At 48.4% G+C, this 16,012-nt stretch overlaps 7 protein-coding genes across 7 annotated transcripts; 3 read left to right on the forward strand and 4 right to left on the reverse strand.

Annotated features, from left to right (window-relative positions):
- Positions 1-2,590: 2,590 nt before the first annotated feature.
- AGABI2DRAFT_117555 (hypothetical protein) lies at positions 2,591-4,265 on the forward strand (the record flags this gene model as incomplete). The annotated part of the gene is made up of 12 exons (XM_006460553.1): positions 2,591-2,732; positions 2,787-2,806; positions 2,870-2,966; positions 3,017-3,045; positions 3,095-3,206; positions 3,265-3,273; positions 3,334-3,453; positions 3,510-3,536; positions 3,598-3,630; positions 3,687-3,780; positions 3,831-3,942; positions 3,996-4,265. 12 exons carry the CDS (start codon positions 2,591-2,593, stop codon positions 4,263-4,265), a joined length of 1,065 nt encoding a protein of 354 aa, XP_006460616.1.
- AGABI2DRAFT_220702 (hypothetical protein) lies at positions 4,237-7,674 on the reverse strand (the record flags this gene model as incomplete). Its single annotated transcript, XM_006460554.1, has 12 exons — positions 4,237-4,772; positions 4,819-5,059; positions 5,109-5,270; positions 5,318-5,389; positions 5,436-5,752; positions 5,802-5,875; positions 5,924-5,948; positions 5,995-6,057; positions 6,105-6,340; positions 6,387-6,965; positions 7,015-7,540; positions 7,586-7,674. 12 exons carry the CDS (start codon positions 7,672-7,674, stop codon positions 4,313-4,315), a joined length of 2,844 nt encoding a protein of 947 aa, XP_006460617.1. The 3' UTR covers positions 4,237-4,312.
- Positions 7,675-8,379: 705 nt separating this feature from the next.
- Positions 8,380-9,321, reverse strand: AGABI2DRAFT_220704 (hypothetical protein). The gene has a single exon (XM_006460555.1). The coding sequence runs from the start codon at positions 9,210-9,212 to the stop codon at positions 8,421-8,423; it is 792 nt and encodes a 263-aa protein (XP_006460618.1). The 5' UTR covers positions 9,213-9,321; the 3' UTR covers positions 8,380-8,420.
- A 582-nt stretch (positions 9,322-9,903) lies between these two features.
- On the forward strand, positions 9,904-10,656 carry AGABI2DRAFT_59492 (hypothetical protein; the record flags this gene model as incomplete). Its single annotated transcript, XM_006460556.1, has 2 exons — positions 9,904-10,030; positions 10,082-10,656. Coding segments are annotated over 2 exons (702 nt in total), but the record flags the coding sequence as incomplete, so codon positions are not given.
- A 109-nt stretch (positions 10,657-10,765) lies between these two features.
- Positions 10,766-11,521, reverse strand: AGABI2DRAFT_192267 (hypothetical protein). The gene is made up of 5 exons (XM_006460557.1): positions 11,438-11,521; positions 11,319-11,385; positions 11,228-11,271; positions 10,956-11,177; positions 10,766-10,904 (listed from the first exon to the last, which is right to left on the reverse strand). Exons 1-5 carry the CDS (start codon positions 11,510-11,512, stop codon positions 10,839-10,841), a joined length of 474 nt encoding a protein of 157 aa, XP_006460620.1. The 5' UTR covers positions 11,513-11,521; the 3' UTR covers positions 10,766-10,838.
- Positions 11,522-11,761: 240 nt separating this feature from the next.
- On the forward strand, positions 11,762-12,831 carry AGABI2DRAFT_192268 (hypothetical protein). The gene is made up of 4 exons (XM_006460558.1): positions 11,762-11,802; positions 11,854-12,177; positions 12,228-12,586; positions 12,638-12,831. The coding sequence occupies exons 1-4, from the start codon at positions 11,790-11,792 to the stop codon at positions 12,695-12,697; spliced, it is 756 nt and encodes a 251-aa protein (XP_006460621.1). The 5' UTR covers positions 11,762-11,789; the 3' UTR covers positions 12,698-12,831.
- A 65-nt stretch (positions 12,832-12,896) lies between these two features.
- AGABI2DRAFT_117561 (hypothetical protein) lies at positions 12,897-14,564 on the reverse strand (the record flags this gene model as incomplete). Its single annotated transcript, XM_006460559.1, has 2 exons — positions 12,897-14,234; positions 14,298-14,564. 2 exons carry the CDS (start codon positions 14,562-14,564, stop codon positions 12,897-12,899), a joined length of 1,605 nt encoding a protein of 534 aa, XP_006460622.1.
- Between the last annotated feature and the right edge of the window lie 1,448 nt (positions 14,565-16,012).

Genomic DNA, 16,012 nt, shown 5'->3' on the forward strand with positions numbered 1-16,012 from the left:
ACGAGTTCTTTTTCATTCCGACATTTGCAATAGAAGTCACGGTTAGACCAAGGTAATGGTTAGCAAACGATCAACAAGCTATCCCTAACAAATTCGAATGAGGAATCGTGCCTTTACGCCAGCATTTGGGGTGTCAAAGATTTGAATAGTTCCCGTCCACGTTCCCGATGCTGTCAATTCCGGTGAGGGATCAAGGTCGTTATTGTGATCCCTCTAATGACATGTGAGAAGGCCGCCAGCAGTAATCGATGGTTGATTGCGAAACGTAGCGTGAACGATCAATGATGTTTACGCAAGGGCTAAATTCAATTATAACTAGCCCATGGTGTTTAAGTTTTTGAAGCTCAAGGACACGTCCGACATGATAATACTGATTGTATAATTGCTCGAGGAGGATGACGAAGCAGAGGTCACGACATGTTATACCGGGGACACGATGGAATAGAGAGGGACTTGTATTGGGATCTTCTTCGTGACAGTGGGGACGTGGGGCGTTGATGTGCAGAAAAATGGATAAAGTGGGACGTCCGCTGTTGCGAAGAAAAAAAAGAGGAAAAGGGTGATGAGAGAGTCATTAGCGAGGCGTCAGACAGTAAAAGAAAGTGATGATATACCTTTTCTTCGTCGGCTGTTACGGGGACAGCTGCAAGGAATTGAGAATCGAAGTTTTGATTTGCGAAGGAATAGCCAGTGTTCAAGTGAGCTATCTGACAATCTTGAAGCTTGAAGGCCAGTTGGGAATGAGAAAGAAGTAAGGAGTACATCGGACGGATATGATGGCTGCAATAGATTTCTTCGCGACCCAGAAAGAGGGCAAGCCAGCGACAGGCTTGGGAAATTGGGGGACGTTAGTGAGGCGCACATACCCGTGGTCACGTGGTGGTTAGTACAGCCGTGACGTCACGCCCATTCGGTCACAATATCTGCTGTCCATACGTGCGAGCGACACCTCCATCTTTCATTATACTCCACCCACGATACAAAGAGCGGTCAGGATTTCTTGCTCCTCCCCCAAGCCAATCACAGCATCAAGTGGGACAGTGTGTATCTCTCAAGGACAACCGGGACCATACGCGCCATCTTCCAGTCTATGATTTCAGTACATCGTCAGGCGTGCTACAGCATTTTGAGTAGAGCGGGCCGTACCTGAAGTGAGGGATGTATAGTGACATTACTCGAAAATATCTCTAGACCTTCTTGCCTAACTTTACTTATCCGACATTGGTAAAGACTTTACCGGGAAGTGGAGGAATATAAACTTGACCATGCCGCGGGAAGCTTTCGATTCGGAATGACGGTGCCTAACAACACAACCGAATGCGGATGGTTAATGGTTTACATTTTCATGCATGAACTGGCGTGAGTTTTGAAGGGAGGAGGGTGGAATGCGCACCTTGTACATGTTAAGGCTAAAACCTGAGCGTGGAACAGGGCAACCATGAGCGGTAGGTAACATCATTCACTACGCACCGTCTGGTCGGAGGTGACACACTCCTATTTCGAGGACACTCTCAGGGATAGTACATCTCCTCAATCTGTAGTTAGTGAGTGAGATGGCAAGTCAAGCGAAAAGAAGGACCGTTTGTTCTCTTGCAGACGGAAGACTGTCCTCGAAAGTGGAACTCCAAGCAAAGGACGGGATGGTACTGGACATGTCGAGGGCGTGGTGAAAGCGTCCAAGGCAGTGCTCTGTTGTCTGCTGGCTCGTAAGAGAAAAATGGTGGCACATCGGGATAGGATGCGAGAAGTTTGAAAACTCACCAAAAACGTTATAGAGATAGTGTTACTGTAGTCTCATTTCCTGCCCAATCTCCATGTAACTTACGACATACAACCAAACAACATGGCTCAACCGAATCCCGAAATTTCTCAGGTTCAGAGAAATTTTTGAACTCAACGCCTGCGATTATGTGACGGAGATAATTCTTGACACATTGAAGCCACATCTGGCCGATTCGTTGTTAAACATTACATGTAAGTTGATAGTCCTGAAATATGAAGAGTTTGCGGTAAGTTTTGGCCGAGATATCTGATCGGTAGTTGAACCCACCAGTAACTAGATCGTTTTGTTTGTCGAGAGCCCAATTTTGACCTGACCTGATTATGCCTGAAACCCTGAACGCTCGTTCTGTAAAGTTTGAAGGGGAACGGTGAAGTTTCTCCTGAGTAATGGCTTCACGAGCCCGGAGGTGATGTTCCAAGTCGAGCAAAACACAGCCATGAACATTTCGCCAGCGGTGAAACAACCCCGAGCTCCCATAAATTCACCAATGGACAAGGATATTAGGCGTGTTGGTATCACGATAATTTCTGGATTGTGTGATGGATGGAGAAGAATGGAATTTCTTACTCACGAGAATGCATTGTGTCAGGCTACAAGTTATATATATCTTTGTACTGGCTTCTGATATCATGCCCTTAGTTCAGCCAAAAATGTGACCCAATCGAAACTCCCCCTTGTCCCCAGATTGACGGGATATCTTCAAGGGCGGTGGTTCATTATCATGATCCAATCTGTCAATCAGGTAGATGGCTTTAGCTTAAAGGGGCCCATCGTTCACCTTTCATTTACTTATCCCCTTTCCCAAACATGGACCCCGCAGTGACAAGTACGGCAATGCACCTGTATGTTATTCCTATAAACTCATACATTTTCGGTTTTTCATCCGGTTTCAGCGTGGCTGACAAGTACTTCCAAATCGCGGCGGTCACTATGTTAACCTATGATCATCGTAAGTTTGCGCTGTTCACAACATAGATCCCCACCTCTAATTTATTCTGTTCAGTGATAACACTTGGACAAGAGGTGTGCAAGCTGCGGGTTCCAAACTCTGAACAGAGCTAATTGCAATGTTCCGAGTTATGTTAGGTAGAGATGATTTGGATGCGTCCCAAATCCGCTGCGTCTCTGCTCTTCTTCCTCAACCGCTATGCGACGTTGGCGCAACTTATTATCCTACTCGTTTGTGAGTGTATTTTAATATTTTAGCGAAAACCTGCGCTTATGAGCTGGCAGCATTCAATGATCCCAGTTGGAAAGGCCAGGTATGTGAAACTCGCCTTGTTTAGGATTTATTTACTGATATTCCTTTAGGCGTATGTACTTCTCTACCAATTGTTCGACGATTTGTCCAGCTTAGAGAGCTGTTTTAGGTGCGACAACTATGTTCTATTTGAGGGCTGCTCCTATGTGGCCCTTGTCGCTAGTAAGTAAGGCCCGCGATTGTGTCAGAATGGTACTAAAGGAATCTATTTTATTCACAGTCGGACAACGTGTGTACATTTTCTTTGACCGACTAGTACCAACTTGTATTGAAGAGATCTTTGTGTCAGTCATCATGATTCTACGTGTAGTCGCCATTTATGGGCGCAGCAAAAAAATATTTGTGTTCCTATTACTTATATGGACAGGTCAAATTATCATATCGGTTGTAGGTTTGAGGACAGGCTTTGGTAAAGTTCCTTCCGACTTTTTAAGCCCCACCGAATGTTTAAAAATGAGATATTAGCCGTGCCCCTTCCTCCTGGCATTGTAGGTCCGTCCTAATCGTCTTTTCGTTCTATACAAATTTGCCACTAACCTAGTAATGCACCTAGGCTGTATCTTAACGGGTAATGGCACTCTGTTCCGTAAGTTGACATATTCGATCTGCGTCGTCGATGACTTACTACTTTGTTCCCCACAGCATCACTATGGATAGCGCCCCTTATTTTCGATTCGTCCATCTTTCTCCTCACGATCTACCGCACCAAAGAAAGCATCGGGCAACTGTTCAAATCGTACGTCGGTGCTTATTGTCAAAACCTAAAATCTTAACGTATCCTTATAGTATAATAAAGGGAGGGGCCTCCGACAGGGCGGTCACAATCCTTCTTCGTGATGGACTTGCGTATTATTTCCTCATCTTCCTAGCAAATCTGATGAACTGCTTGGTCTACTTCGTCTGTCTACCCTCTCTTATCGTACATTTTGCTCTGACTCATTGGCTTGATAGACCGCCGAGCCTGATATTAAGCAAGTTGGTGCATCATTCAGCCAACTGCTAACGTGTACCATGATATCCCGCCTAGTACTCAATCTACGCTCGTTATCCAATGCTCATTCAGGCCACACGACAAGAATAACTGCACTTGAATTCAACAATCAGCATGATCTACTGGACCAATCCACCTCAACACAAGCGGAAACGATATGGTCGAGAACTCTGAATGATTTTACTGAAACTGAAGCTCAAGTGGAAAGGACGCACGAGGTAATTTCCTAACTTGATACAGTAAAAGCGATAGCAATATATATATATATAAACTTGCATCACCCCGTCTCCTCACCCTCCTCGACGTCCCACTCATTCACCCCCAACTCCCTCACACTCGAAACCGCAATCCTCAACGGATGATTCCTATCCAAATCTTTCAACAATTTATCCATCTCCTGCAACTCAAACTCTTCAAACTGTTCATACAACGCAATATCCTCTCTATCAATATCAGGGTCCCCAGCCAGCCTGTTGGCGCGCGAACGCCGTTTGTCGGCGAGAGCTTGAAGTTGATGTTTTGTGGCATCGATGATGCCGATGTGGTACTCTTGCGGTAAATTTGTGGGTCCGCCGATGACTTGGAGTGATTCGGTGAAACACTTGTAGAGTGAGGCGAGGAAGGAAGAGTCGGGTTCGGATCGGATACACGAGATGAGTTGATTAAAAGTAGCTGTGACCATCTGCGTCGTGAGTGTGTTGGAGATCTTGCCAGAATCGAGGAGACGAGGAACCAGCCTAGAGAGAAATGAATGACTGCTTGATAATGAATGAGTGCACTCACATAGCACTTGCCTCCCTCACGCCCTCGTGAAAATCGAATTTGAGACAAGGTATACAGATTTCAAGGGTCTGCGACAGGTATGCAGCGTATTTGCCTCCGAGTGTCGAGCAGTAGATGAGTAAAGTTTCGAAAGCCTGGCATTTCTCTTCCAGGGCCGACGTTTTGATGCCCATCGTTCGCCCATCAACAGTCACGGTCTCCCATCCCTCGCGCTCGGTATTAGAGTCGTCGTCGTCGTCTTCTAAAAACACGTTGATTACTATGCATCCTCCAGAGAACAAATACCATACCGTATACGGAGATGTCAGTCTTGGCGCTCGCCGTCTTGAGGATATTGGGCATGACGAGGGGCAGGTACGGATCAAACTCTTCGCCGAGTGCTTGACCAATTTTCGCCCACGTTGAAATGAGATAATATCCGAGTTGCGTGTCATTTGGATCAACGGGGCTTTCTAAAGTATCGATGAGGAAAGATACAAACGATAAACAGAAAACACACTTTGAATGCGTATGAGTAATTCTACGAGCGTGGCAGAGTCGGGACGGAAAATGTCACGGCCAACAGCGATGGCTAAAGTAGGTGAGAAGCAGCTAGAGGGAAGGACTAGAACACATACCAACGAGCCCGGCACACTCCATAGCTTTTATCCGCAGCTTTTGATGTTCCGGCTTGTCTGCATTCCTCAAGACGTTCAATAGAAGGGGCATGATGGTCGGATAATGTTTCGCAAAGGTGGCTTCACTCGCGTCGGCGACCATAGCAAGGGTCGTGATAGCTTGTTCTTGGACATATCGCTTCACGAGGGATTCGTCGCCTCCGGGATTGAGCAATTGCAAGAGGCGTTCGACTATAGGATCGAGGTATGGGATGAGCGTGTCGTGTTCGACGCCTTCGCAAAAGTTGATGAGAGCTGCAGCGGCGTGTGAATGTACGCTGGAGGGGGGGTGAGTGAGTATCTCGATGAAAAACGAAGGTTACTTGCCGTGGTTCGGGATCTTCGAGGGTAGGGATGAGTACGGTAAAGAGTTGTTGATGATATCGTTCTTGCATGACTTCCTAAATGCATGTGAGGAGAGGTCTTTCCATTTGAGTAATTGGACCTGCCTCGAGGTCGGTGCATAGTTGACCTCTATGGTGGGTGAGCAAGACGTGAGTGAAAGAGGACAGGGACTGACACGCATTGACAAGCGGCGTGGCGAACTCGAGGATGGGTATCTCGGAACATGGGAGTAACCAGGCTACGAGCAGTAAGTAAAGTTGGTGAGGAAGGAAGAAAATACCTTACTCGACGATTTTTCCGAGCTCATTCATCATGACTTTGCCTGTACCCTCTGCAATAGAGGCGACGGCGATAAGACCAGCGTGTCGAGCTCGCCAGTCGTAGCTAGCGAGCATGGAGGGAATTTGTTGAAAGGCAGGTGGGAGGACGGCACGGCCACCGAGGGCACAGGCAATGCGATCGAGGGATTGTTCATACAATGACGGGGGAGAGTCGTCTGCAGCACTGGATTGGACTGACGGCTGGGAAAGAATGAGCGAGAGGATAAAAAAGAACTGAACGACCCACGTCTTCTTTTAGCCACACGTTGATGTCCTCGTCCTCGTCCAACTCTCCCATACCTTCGAGACAGGCACGGACGATAACGCCAACCCAGTTATCGTTTTTGCGGACCATAGTTGGACGGGCCTCGGATAGACTGATCATGAACTCAAGTGCTGTAAGGCGCATGGTTGAACGGGCTTCTGCTTCATCGTCGATTTCGGGTTCGTGGGTGGTAGGAGCAGAGGGAGGAGGGAATTCAAAAGCGCTTTGTTTGGAAGCACTTGAGGGGAAGGGTACGACTGCGGTAGGAGTTGGGCCGCTGTCGACGGCGGGAAGGATGAGTTGAGGGAGAAAGGAGAGGATGAGTTGGAGATGGGGAGCAAAGAGGGTGGGATGGGATGTACAGAGAGGCGTGAGGGTGGTCAGGAATTGGGTGATGTGCTGATAGACGGTTTTGGTGGTTGTGGAGGGTTGTGAAAGGGATTGGGAGAGTAGGTGGACGGTTTCGAGCATGGGGTACATGAGAGAGAGTGAGCGGGCGAGTTGTTGGGAGTCGGCGGCGGAGAGATATTCGACGGCGGCGAGGAGAGCTGCATGACGAACCTGTATCGATCATGTAAACGAGCAGATATCAGTAGGGAAAAGAACGTACATCGACACTTTCGGTATCTTGGAGGCCTTTCTGAAAGACGCCGAGGACGCCGTCGGCATGGAGATCGAGGACGAGATTGGGACAGCCTGCAAAGATTCGAAAGGCACTTTCTCGAAGGGCGCCCGGGGGTACGCCATGCTCTGCGACTTGGACTTGGGCAATAGCAAAGGCCTGGAGTTGGAGGGCGTGCCAAGGTCGACCTCTGGCCATTTCCTGTTTGGAGAGGTCGGTGATGGTGTCGACGGCCTTTTTGCGAACGTCGGGTGCTCGCTCGTGGGAGAGAGAGTGGAGGAGGAGGCGTTGGAGGGTGGAGAGAGTGTTGGAAGAGAGGTGGTCGTACAGCGTCAATCGAGGCTGGTGGGGGTTGGCAGCGGCGGCAGGTGCGAGTCTGAACAATAAACGACGAAGAAGAACGAGCGAAAAGGAGCGCATCACGTCGAGCTCGGCGAGAATCGCAAACTGGGCCAGCGCAAGCAAATACAGCTCTGGTGTCTGCGCCAGTCGCTCGTTAACGGCCTGTTCAGCACTACGCAGTGGGTTAGACACGGTCACTCTTTCAATATTGACTCACTTTTGGCGGATGTCGTTGTCGCCCTGGACGAGATTCGACAAGATCTGCGTCAGTTCCGCCGTAATTTCAGCCGGCACAACACTGTCCATGGCAAGATAGCACAGCACAGCCACACCCTCATCGATTCAACTCCCACGCTACATATCTATGTTTTATTTCCATCCCTCGCCGGTCAATAAACCTGATTTTACGAGCTTGGTTTCAATGTCCTTTTTACATTCCAGTGAGGCAGGGAAGCGGCTCTCGACTGACCATGATGCAAAGCTCCACGTCGTAACACTGGATAGCCGCGATCCCATCTGTACGGGCAAGCAAACTCGATCGTGGAAGCGCTGCCGTAGTTTTTATCTACCCTACAATCGTCGCTGTCCTTGTACAGCTCGATCCACGCTTTCAGCCCCGCTTTTTCTCTATCGACTTATCCACATTCCTTGGCTCCCGACAAAACTTGCATCTGATCTCCCTTTCGCTTCTCCGGCTTCAATGTCCGCTCCCCACCTTTTAAATTTGAATCGCAACAACTCTGGCGCAGTCAGGAAAACGATGTCGTCCTTCGTTTCCACATCGCGTTAAACTTGGGAAAGTTTTACACCCCATCTATGGTAATAGAGTGGGCTGTTGAAGAGCGTCCGATGGGTCACCACGTTCGGCATACTCTCAACAATCTTTAGCATCAGCGTATAGTTGCATCAATATCAGCCGTCACTCGCCCAGAACCGCACAGCGTGCAACCGATAAGCGAAATCTTTCGCCGCCGTAGTCACTGTCGCGCTAGGGGTTGGAAGCGTCCTGAGAGTAGATAGCAATATATATATTCCAGAAGCACCTATTTTAATCAAGGCAGCTCTGATTCTACGACAACGGAGGCGAACAAGCCATAGTGGTCACTGACCCACGAGTCACCGCATTTCAATCCTATTCCGACTCTCTCTATCCTTTCCACTTTCAAGCATCCCTTGAACAGCACCTTGTCTAGTCGACCTGGAGGGAACACCGTCGGAGGTTGATACCCCCACGTGTCGCCCTCATCCCCGAGCCAAGCATCCGTCAACCCTGCCGCTTCGTGGATAGTGGCGTCTGATGGTGATATAGCATTCATATCCCCACCGACAAGTCCACCCGATATTCCCGGGGAAGACAAGAACTCGGATATAGACTGCATTTGCGCGGGGCGCACTCTATCTCCGTGTCCAGGAAGAGATTCTAGATGCGTGTTGGCAATCCTGACCTTTTTCGCCCAATTAAGATCGATGTACAACGCGTCCCGTCCCATTTTACTGGTGGGGAACGGGGTACGGAATATCGATGTAACGTGTCCACTGAGCGATTTCGGGACGAGTGTGAGGAGTCCAAAAGAGGAATTGGGGTCCCATGTCGACCCACTCGTGTCACTGAGGGTATATGTTGCACGAATGAAAGGGTTGGAGTGAAGGGTGGAAAAGCAGCTTTTGTGGAATTCTTGAAGAAGGATTATAGTCGGTTTGTCATCCGGCGAAAGTAGTTCTTGCAGAAAAGACAAGACGGTTTGAAATCGAAGGATAGGCAGAGGGCCAGAGAAATCAATGTTCCACGTTAGAATCCCAAATCTCGCATCAAGGCAAACTGAGCTATCGCCATTGGGTTTCATTGGACGCCATCCGTCATCAAAGCTGTACAGCGTCTGGAACACAGGACGAGGATGTGGAAGCTGAGGCACAGGCGTCGGGTTGGGGACGAAGAGCTGGGAGATGGTTGACCACATGCCAAGTATAGTATTATGTAATACGCACTGGAAATCTTAATCAACTGTCGGTTAGTTGTTCGTTTAAACACTCACAACTCAGCGATCCAACTAACGGACTTGTCAGAATCAAGACTAAAATCGCTTGATCAAAGTTTAGTACCATGTCATGACAAGAATCCAGCTGGCCGTCGTCAAACGGATAGTATCACGTAGCACTGCATTGTTAGGCTTGTCATATGTTACCAGCAATTCGCTGGGACTGGTCCAAAGCTATACTAAAGCCAATTCGTTGTTCAAAAATTCAAGGATGCGCGTTGAGAGAGTAGACATTCATTGACTGAGGTAGAAGCGTTTTACAAAGTCAGTTAGCTCGACGCATGTTTATCAATGACTTTGATGCAATGGAATCATCAACGACCGTAGTGGGAGAGATAGTTGACAACTGACAGGACTAGCAACTTCAAGATGGCGCGGGCATCGGATTAGATCCATATCATAACTGCACTCAGACATATAAATTAGCCTCAATCTCACCAATGTTTCCCAACAAACTACTTCTCATAGTATGCGCACTTCTTTCGCCTACCTTTTTGCAATTGCTGTCGTGTCCACCACTGTTGGAGCGGCTCCCAACAATGTTTGCCATGTCGACAGCACACCAGGTGTGTGTATTTCGACGGCAGATTGCTCCAATCTCGGCGGAACGTCGCACTCATCGACAGGTACGTTCTTTCGTTCTTCAAAGAGAATGCAGTGATTGATTGAGTTCTTAGACCTCTGCGCTGATTCTGCAGGATCAGATTGCTGTGTCTTCGTCGATGCCGACAACGACAACGAACATGTAGCTCGTGCTTGTGCCCCGCCACGGGTGAACAGCGCGACGATCTCATTGATCAAGGAGTTTGAGGGATTCGTCAAGAGTCCATCTCCCGATCCAATAGGTCTACCGACAGTGGGATTCGGCCACCTTTGCAAGTCTAAAGGTTGTGCCGAAGTTCCCTACAAATTTCCACTCACCGAAGCGAACGCCGGAAAACTCCTCCAAACCGATATCAAGTCCTTCACGAAATGTGTCTCGGATAACATCAAAGACGCAGTCAAGTTGAATGCGAATCAGTTCGGAGCACTCTCGTCTTGGGCCTTTAATGTAGGCTGTGGAAACGTCAAGGCTTCAGCGCTGGTGGCGAGGTTGAACAGGGGCGAGAAGCCAAACACTGTCGCTGCGGAGGAATTGCCCAAGTGGCGCTTGGCTGGTGGAAAAGTGTTGAAAGGGTTGGTAAGGAGGAGGGCTGCCGAAGTCAAGTTGTTCAAAACTGCTTCGAAAGCCATAGCCCATCCTCCCAAGTGCGGCTAGATGAATGGGAGTCGGAGTTTAGATACTGTTCTTTACGAGTGTATCGCGGACTTGGTGCGCCTTGGTCAACCGGTGGAATATCATTCGTTAATTCGCTCAGGAGGTTAGATCGAAGGAAAAGATAACATTGAGTTCGTGGCATAGTGTTACAAGGTGATTGGTTCATGTTAGAAGCGCTATACCCATTGCGACTTGTCCCAGGCGGGATCTTGGAGGAACGCGCAGAGGACTTGACTTCCTGTCTTGGGGGAGAAATGAAATAGGACGCAGGACAACGAGCGATAACAGCTTACCTGGAGTAATGGATGTCCTGCAACAATGCTTAAGAAACGTTCCAATCCCTCCCTCCTACTCTCAATGACTTCGTCTGAAAACCGATTGGTGAAGACTTTGCCGGGAAGGGGAGGAATGTTAACGCGGGTAGATTCGTTTTCAAGGATATCGCGAAATGCTTCGAAATCCGAATAGCGGCGACGAACGATGGAATGGCGTAGCTTGAAGGCGGGGATATTTGTCTGTGGCCATGGAAGCAAACCAGAGGGAGGAGAACATCATGAGAACATACCTTGCACATTATTTCGTAATCCGTGTACATTTTTCGGCCGAATCCTGTCCGCAGTATGAGGCCAAGTCGCAGGGTGGACCTGGTGACTTACCATGAGTCTGGGGATTCTTGACTTCGATTTCGAGGAAACTCTCGGGGACGCTATACATTTCCTCGATCTAAGAACAAATATAAGCAAATTCCTGGAGGATCCCGTCACTAGCTTCTTACGGATTGCTGCCTGTCAGAGAGGAGAGATTCCTCATAGGCGCTGCTGCGGGCAAAGGGAGACACGGTTGCGGACATGAGTGGGTTACGAGGTGGCTGTGTTGCTAACTCTTCAGCTTCATCCCGCGACACAACAACCGTAAATTCCTTTAGCGCTTACTCGGATTCAATGGATGTATTGACTGCGTACAGCGTGTACTAGCACGCCGCTAGAGCTGTACTTCTCTGTCACGGACTTCTATCTGAGAAACCTGGTTCTACACGTGTTTGACTGCTGGTCCCACATCTGTCGTGTTCCTCTCTGCCATGGCCTGCCCTTCATTCCTACTGACCACCATCGTTCATACTTACCGGGATGGAACTGCCAGGTGAGTCGAAATTTTGGTGTCTTTTCGATGATATACTCATCTTTCTATTAGGCGCCTCTGTATTGAGAGACCCCTGCTCCGAATCAAACGCACGGCTATCCTATCGCGACGTTGCGGAAGTCAGGCATATGTTTCTGTTCAAACTTCCCTACGAGCTAGTCGATATCATCCTCGAGGAAGCACAATGCTGGGCTTACACGTCCGCTGAATGCTATTCGTTCCACAGCATTCGTGCTTCCAGTAGCCCCAGCTTTAACGCCAGTCATATTATTTCGATCTCGGAGCCGATTCCAGACTGCTCGAAGGTTAAAACAATTCAATTTCGAATTCACAGTCAAGAATACAAAACTGGATATTTCACCGGACGTTTTAGGAGTATGTCCATTCGCCCTTCTCCTTAGAAGCCTAACGCATTTGCCTTGTAGATCCTTACGACTCCTACACCTGGTTTGAGGCTTCCATCCTTCGCCCCCTGGACCTACCTCAACCTTTACCTCAATCAACAATGAGCACGAATCATTCTCTTAATGCCAGTAAGCTCATGGAACTGGGTTGGATGGAAATCGCCAACCCGCGCGATGGAAGGAATAGACGATGGCCAGTCCAAGCCAATGCAACAAGTGCTCCTTCCAAGCTCCATCACGTTACTTGGGGATCGATGGACGACGCTGGGAAGACTCTATTCGACGATGAGTGGGATAGCGAGACGGGTCAGGGTCCCGGGCTGGGTTTTATTGAAACGTTGAGAGCCGGTGATCGAATAATTCTTCTCGGCAGGGCCTTGGTAAGTCATCGATATTCTACGGGCTTGGATTATGCTTGACTATTCCTATAGTTTGCCGGGTACGAGAACCATGTATTTAGTACCAAGATCGAAATCGCTTGCCAGACTTGAGGTTCTTTTTTAGGATTTTTCTCTTCTCGTTTGCATTTGTACTAGTATTAAGCAACGTGCCGATCCTCCTTTATATCCTTTGACATCGCTCCTCGCGTGTTATTGAACTGCTATTGATGACCGACTCAAGGCGGATGATATTCTTCCAGTCACAGAGGATCGAAAAGAAATACAATAATTTGCAGTATACCAGCTTGAACTACATACTGTATTCATAGATAAATCGAGTAGATTTCTGCTCCGAAGATGAATGGAACATGGTCGTGTGATGAATGTTACAGGAAATATAGCGTCGTAGCTCTTCCAAATCCTCTATAGACTTCCAGTCCACTGTCTTTGGGTTATCTGTGAGGCGACCAATTCCCGCATGAGGAAATATTCGGTGGACAAACTCTGCCAGCTTTAGCTTTTCTCTCATACCCAAATCAGGGAGGCAATCTCCATCCCAGACGGCGAAGCGTTTGAGAGTGGTAATCTCGGGCCAAACCGGAGGAATTCGGAGCGACGAAATTTCGGAGAAGTCGAAAGGGAGACAGAGCATCTCCAACTGGCAGGATAGAGGCTCGGCAATAGAAAAGAGTGCTGAAAGTGGTAGGGAAATGGACTTGGGGCCTGAGATGATGAGAGTGCGCAAGGATGTTCTCGTAGTAAGGATCTCGACGACGTCACCTTCCGCTAGCCGCGAATTAACACCGCGAATTGTCAAATCCTTGAGCAACACCAGTGAATTGATGACTGGAAGAAGATATTTCAATCGAAGCTTCGGACGATATTTCCCATACATTGCAATAGATAACCCTTCTATTCGCCTAAATCGAGCCACGGAATTTAAGATGGTTGGGAAACCATGAGCGGAGTCCAGGTAGAGAGCGAAAGTGACAAGAGAGGGACAATTCAGGTAGGATAGAAGATCGTCATGCTGACCTGAAGCATTGATCTCAAGCCGCTCTAATTTTGTAAATTGAATTTTCTCGTCTTCAATTTGCGGGGGATATGGGGGCGGTCCATTGTTGATTGGAGTCCTCACTACTATTCGCAGATGAACGAGGTTTGGAGGATTCGAGAGCGCCAGATACCAGGGTGCAAAATTGCCCTGTGCCGAAGGATGGAGGTGGAGAGAATGGATATTGAGTGAAATACCGGGTGCGGACGTGTACAATAGACGGGAGGCAATGCCAGGTGAGATATGGTATCCTTTGAAGACCTCTACGGATGTTATCGGAGCGTTGTGCATCCGTAGGTTATTCTGGAGAAGTAGTGCAAATTTTTCGTCCTTCGGCGTCAAGCAATAGTAAATTACACGTTTAACAGACGACGAAGCGACCATCGAGAGGATGTTTCGACCAGAATGCGTGGAAGGGTCAGTGACGAAGTCAACTATGATGGTGTCCAAGTTGCAAAAGAGAGGAGAACAGCCTGTCGCCAAGATGAGAAACTCCCAGTCCAGGTCTTCATCGTCTTTGGAAGACCGGTAGATGAAGGTGCGGGTATATGATAATATCCTGAGCACTTGCGCTTTACATTTGGCGGCAAGTGGCTTGCGCAAGAACTTGTAAGACCGCCTAAGTAGGTATCATTCAGGCAACATTCGATGGCTTACCTTTACAGGCATATCATCCACCACATTGGATCCTTCTGCGTTGACAATAAGTCTAGTGACGTGCTTAACGCTGGAAACTGTCCTGCACAATTCCGATTGGGAAAGAGGAGCAAGTTGACGAGAAACGAGGGAAATGGTGCGGAGAGTCGCTCGCTTTGTTTGCCGAGTTGACTGATCGTCTCCGAAGCTCCATCTAAATTCCTTGATTATTTCTGACCATATGTCGAGATTGAGAAAGTTTCGAGCGCCATCGTAGATAGGAAGCATCCGTGAGCGTCGAGGTGGAACCAAATCCAAAGCGTACCAAACAGCTATGTGACTATGTACATAAGTGGCACGTAAAGATGTGTATCAAGCAGCAGCGGGCGCATGTGTAATTACTCACCCGCTCGGTTAGATCTTGTAACTCTTTACTCCCATTCTGAGGAAATTGTGCAAAGCTGCAGCTCGGTGGAAATTTGTCGGTTCACAGAAACGAGCAGATCGGATCGGTGTTTGTCGGAGTTTGAAGTAGTATGCTAGTCGACCATTGCGACGACTGATTACTGAGTTGCGACACCATTGCTCTTGGTTTCTCCAGGTAAGGCCATTTGTCCAAAATCGAAACGGCCGACTTTTTGGCCTACCAGGATCAAAGCTTTAGCTACAGATACTTGTCGATCTTGAAAGCAACAGTCCTAGGCTTGTTTAGCTCTTGGATGATGCCCAGCCCTGGGGGGGTTAGGGGCGGAGGAGAAACTACGAGCGAAGCGAGTAGTTTCGACGACGGGGCACAAGGGCTGGGAGGGGGGACCTCCGAGCCTGCCCTTTCGTCTTTAAAGACTCGTCAGGTGCCATACGTCATAAGGGCCAAGACCTCGGACATCGAGCATCTGACAAGCCGATCAGACTACTCGCCTCGCTTCCAAAGAACGAGGTACAATACATAAATAACTACCAATATAAAGAGTGGATGAAGGACCGGAATAGATAGAACTCACCTGGCTCCGGCACGAGGTGCGCTGTCTTCCCAGGGAAGACAGAACGCGTGAATTCTAAAGATAGTTATCTTATCATATGACATAGATAAGCGCGCACCTTAATATAGCGAGTTGGCGCCGACACGTGACCTGTGGGAGAAACACCCCTTCCCAACCTGAGAACCCAGAGCGTGAGAAACACGGTTAGGTCCGTTAGCGGTTAGGGGTTAGGGGTACACACTTGGTTAGTATGTTGTTAATCCAGTGTCGGATATATTAAGGCTTACCGCGAAAGTGTATTGCAATGTCCGTCTAAACGGATTAGAGCACTCGCAAGGTAAATAAACTAGACGACTTAATTACAAGGTAACTAAAACATAAGAAAAATCCCCGTCCCCAGCTGCACGCGGTTGCATAAGAGGCGTATGATTGGATGCGTTCATCACTAAAGACGAAACTCCATCCAGACAAGAGTTACTGTCCAGCACCCGGAACTAACACCGATAACGAATTACAGGACATAAGTCCCCACATCACCGGGTAGATTTACCCAGGATTTACCCGGCTTCACCCAGGTAGGACAGAATAACGCTAAAGGACGGCAGAGCCTATCAATCAGCCCGTTAAAGAAATCTAATAGCCGGCAAACCAGAACCGCGGAAAGGCACGGCCTAGATCTCTATTACAGGAATGTATTCAAATGTTTAGCCACATGTCCAAGGTAGTTTGATGGGATGGATCCCGGTCGGCATCATC

The sequence above is a fragment of the Agaricus bisporus genome (genome assembly GCF_000300575.1).
Source record: "Agaricus bisporus var. bisporus H97 unplaced genomic scaffold AGABI2scaffold_4, whole genome shotgun sequence".
Classification (NCBI taxonomy): Eukaryota; Fungi; Basidiomycota; class Agaricomycetes; order Agaricales; family Agaricaceae; genus Agaricus; species Agaricus bisporus.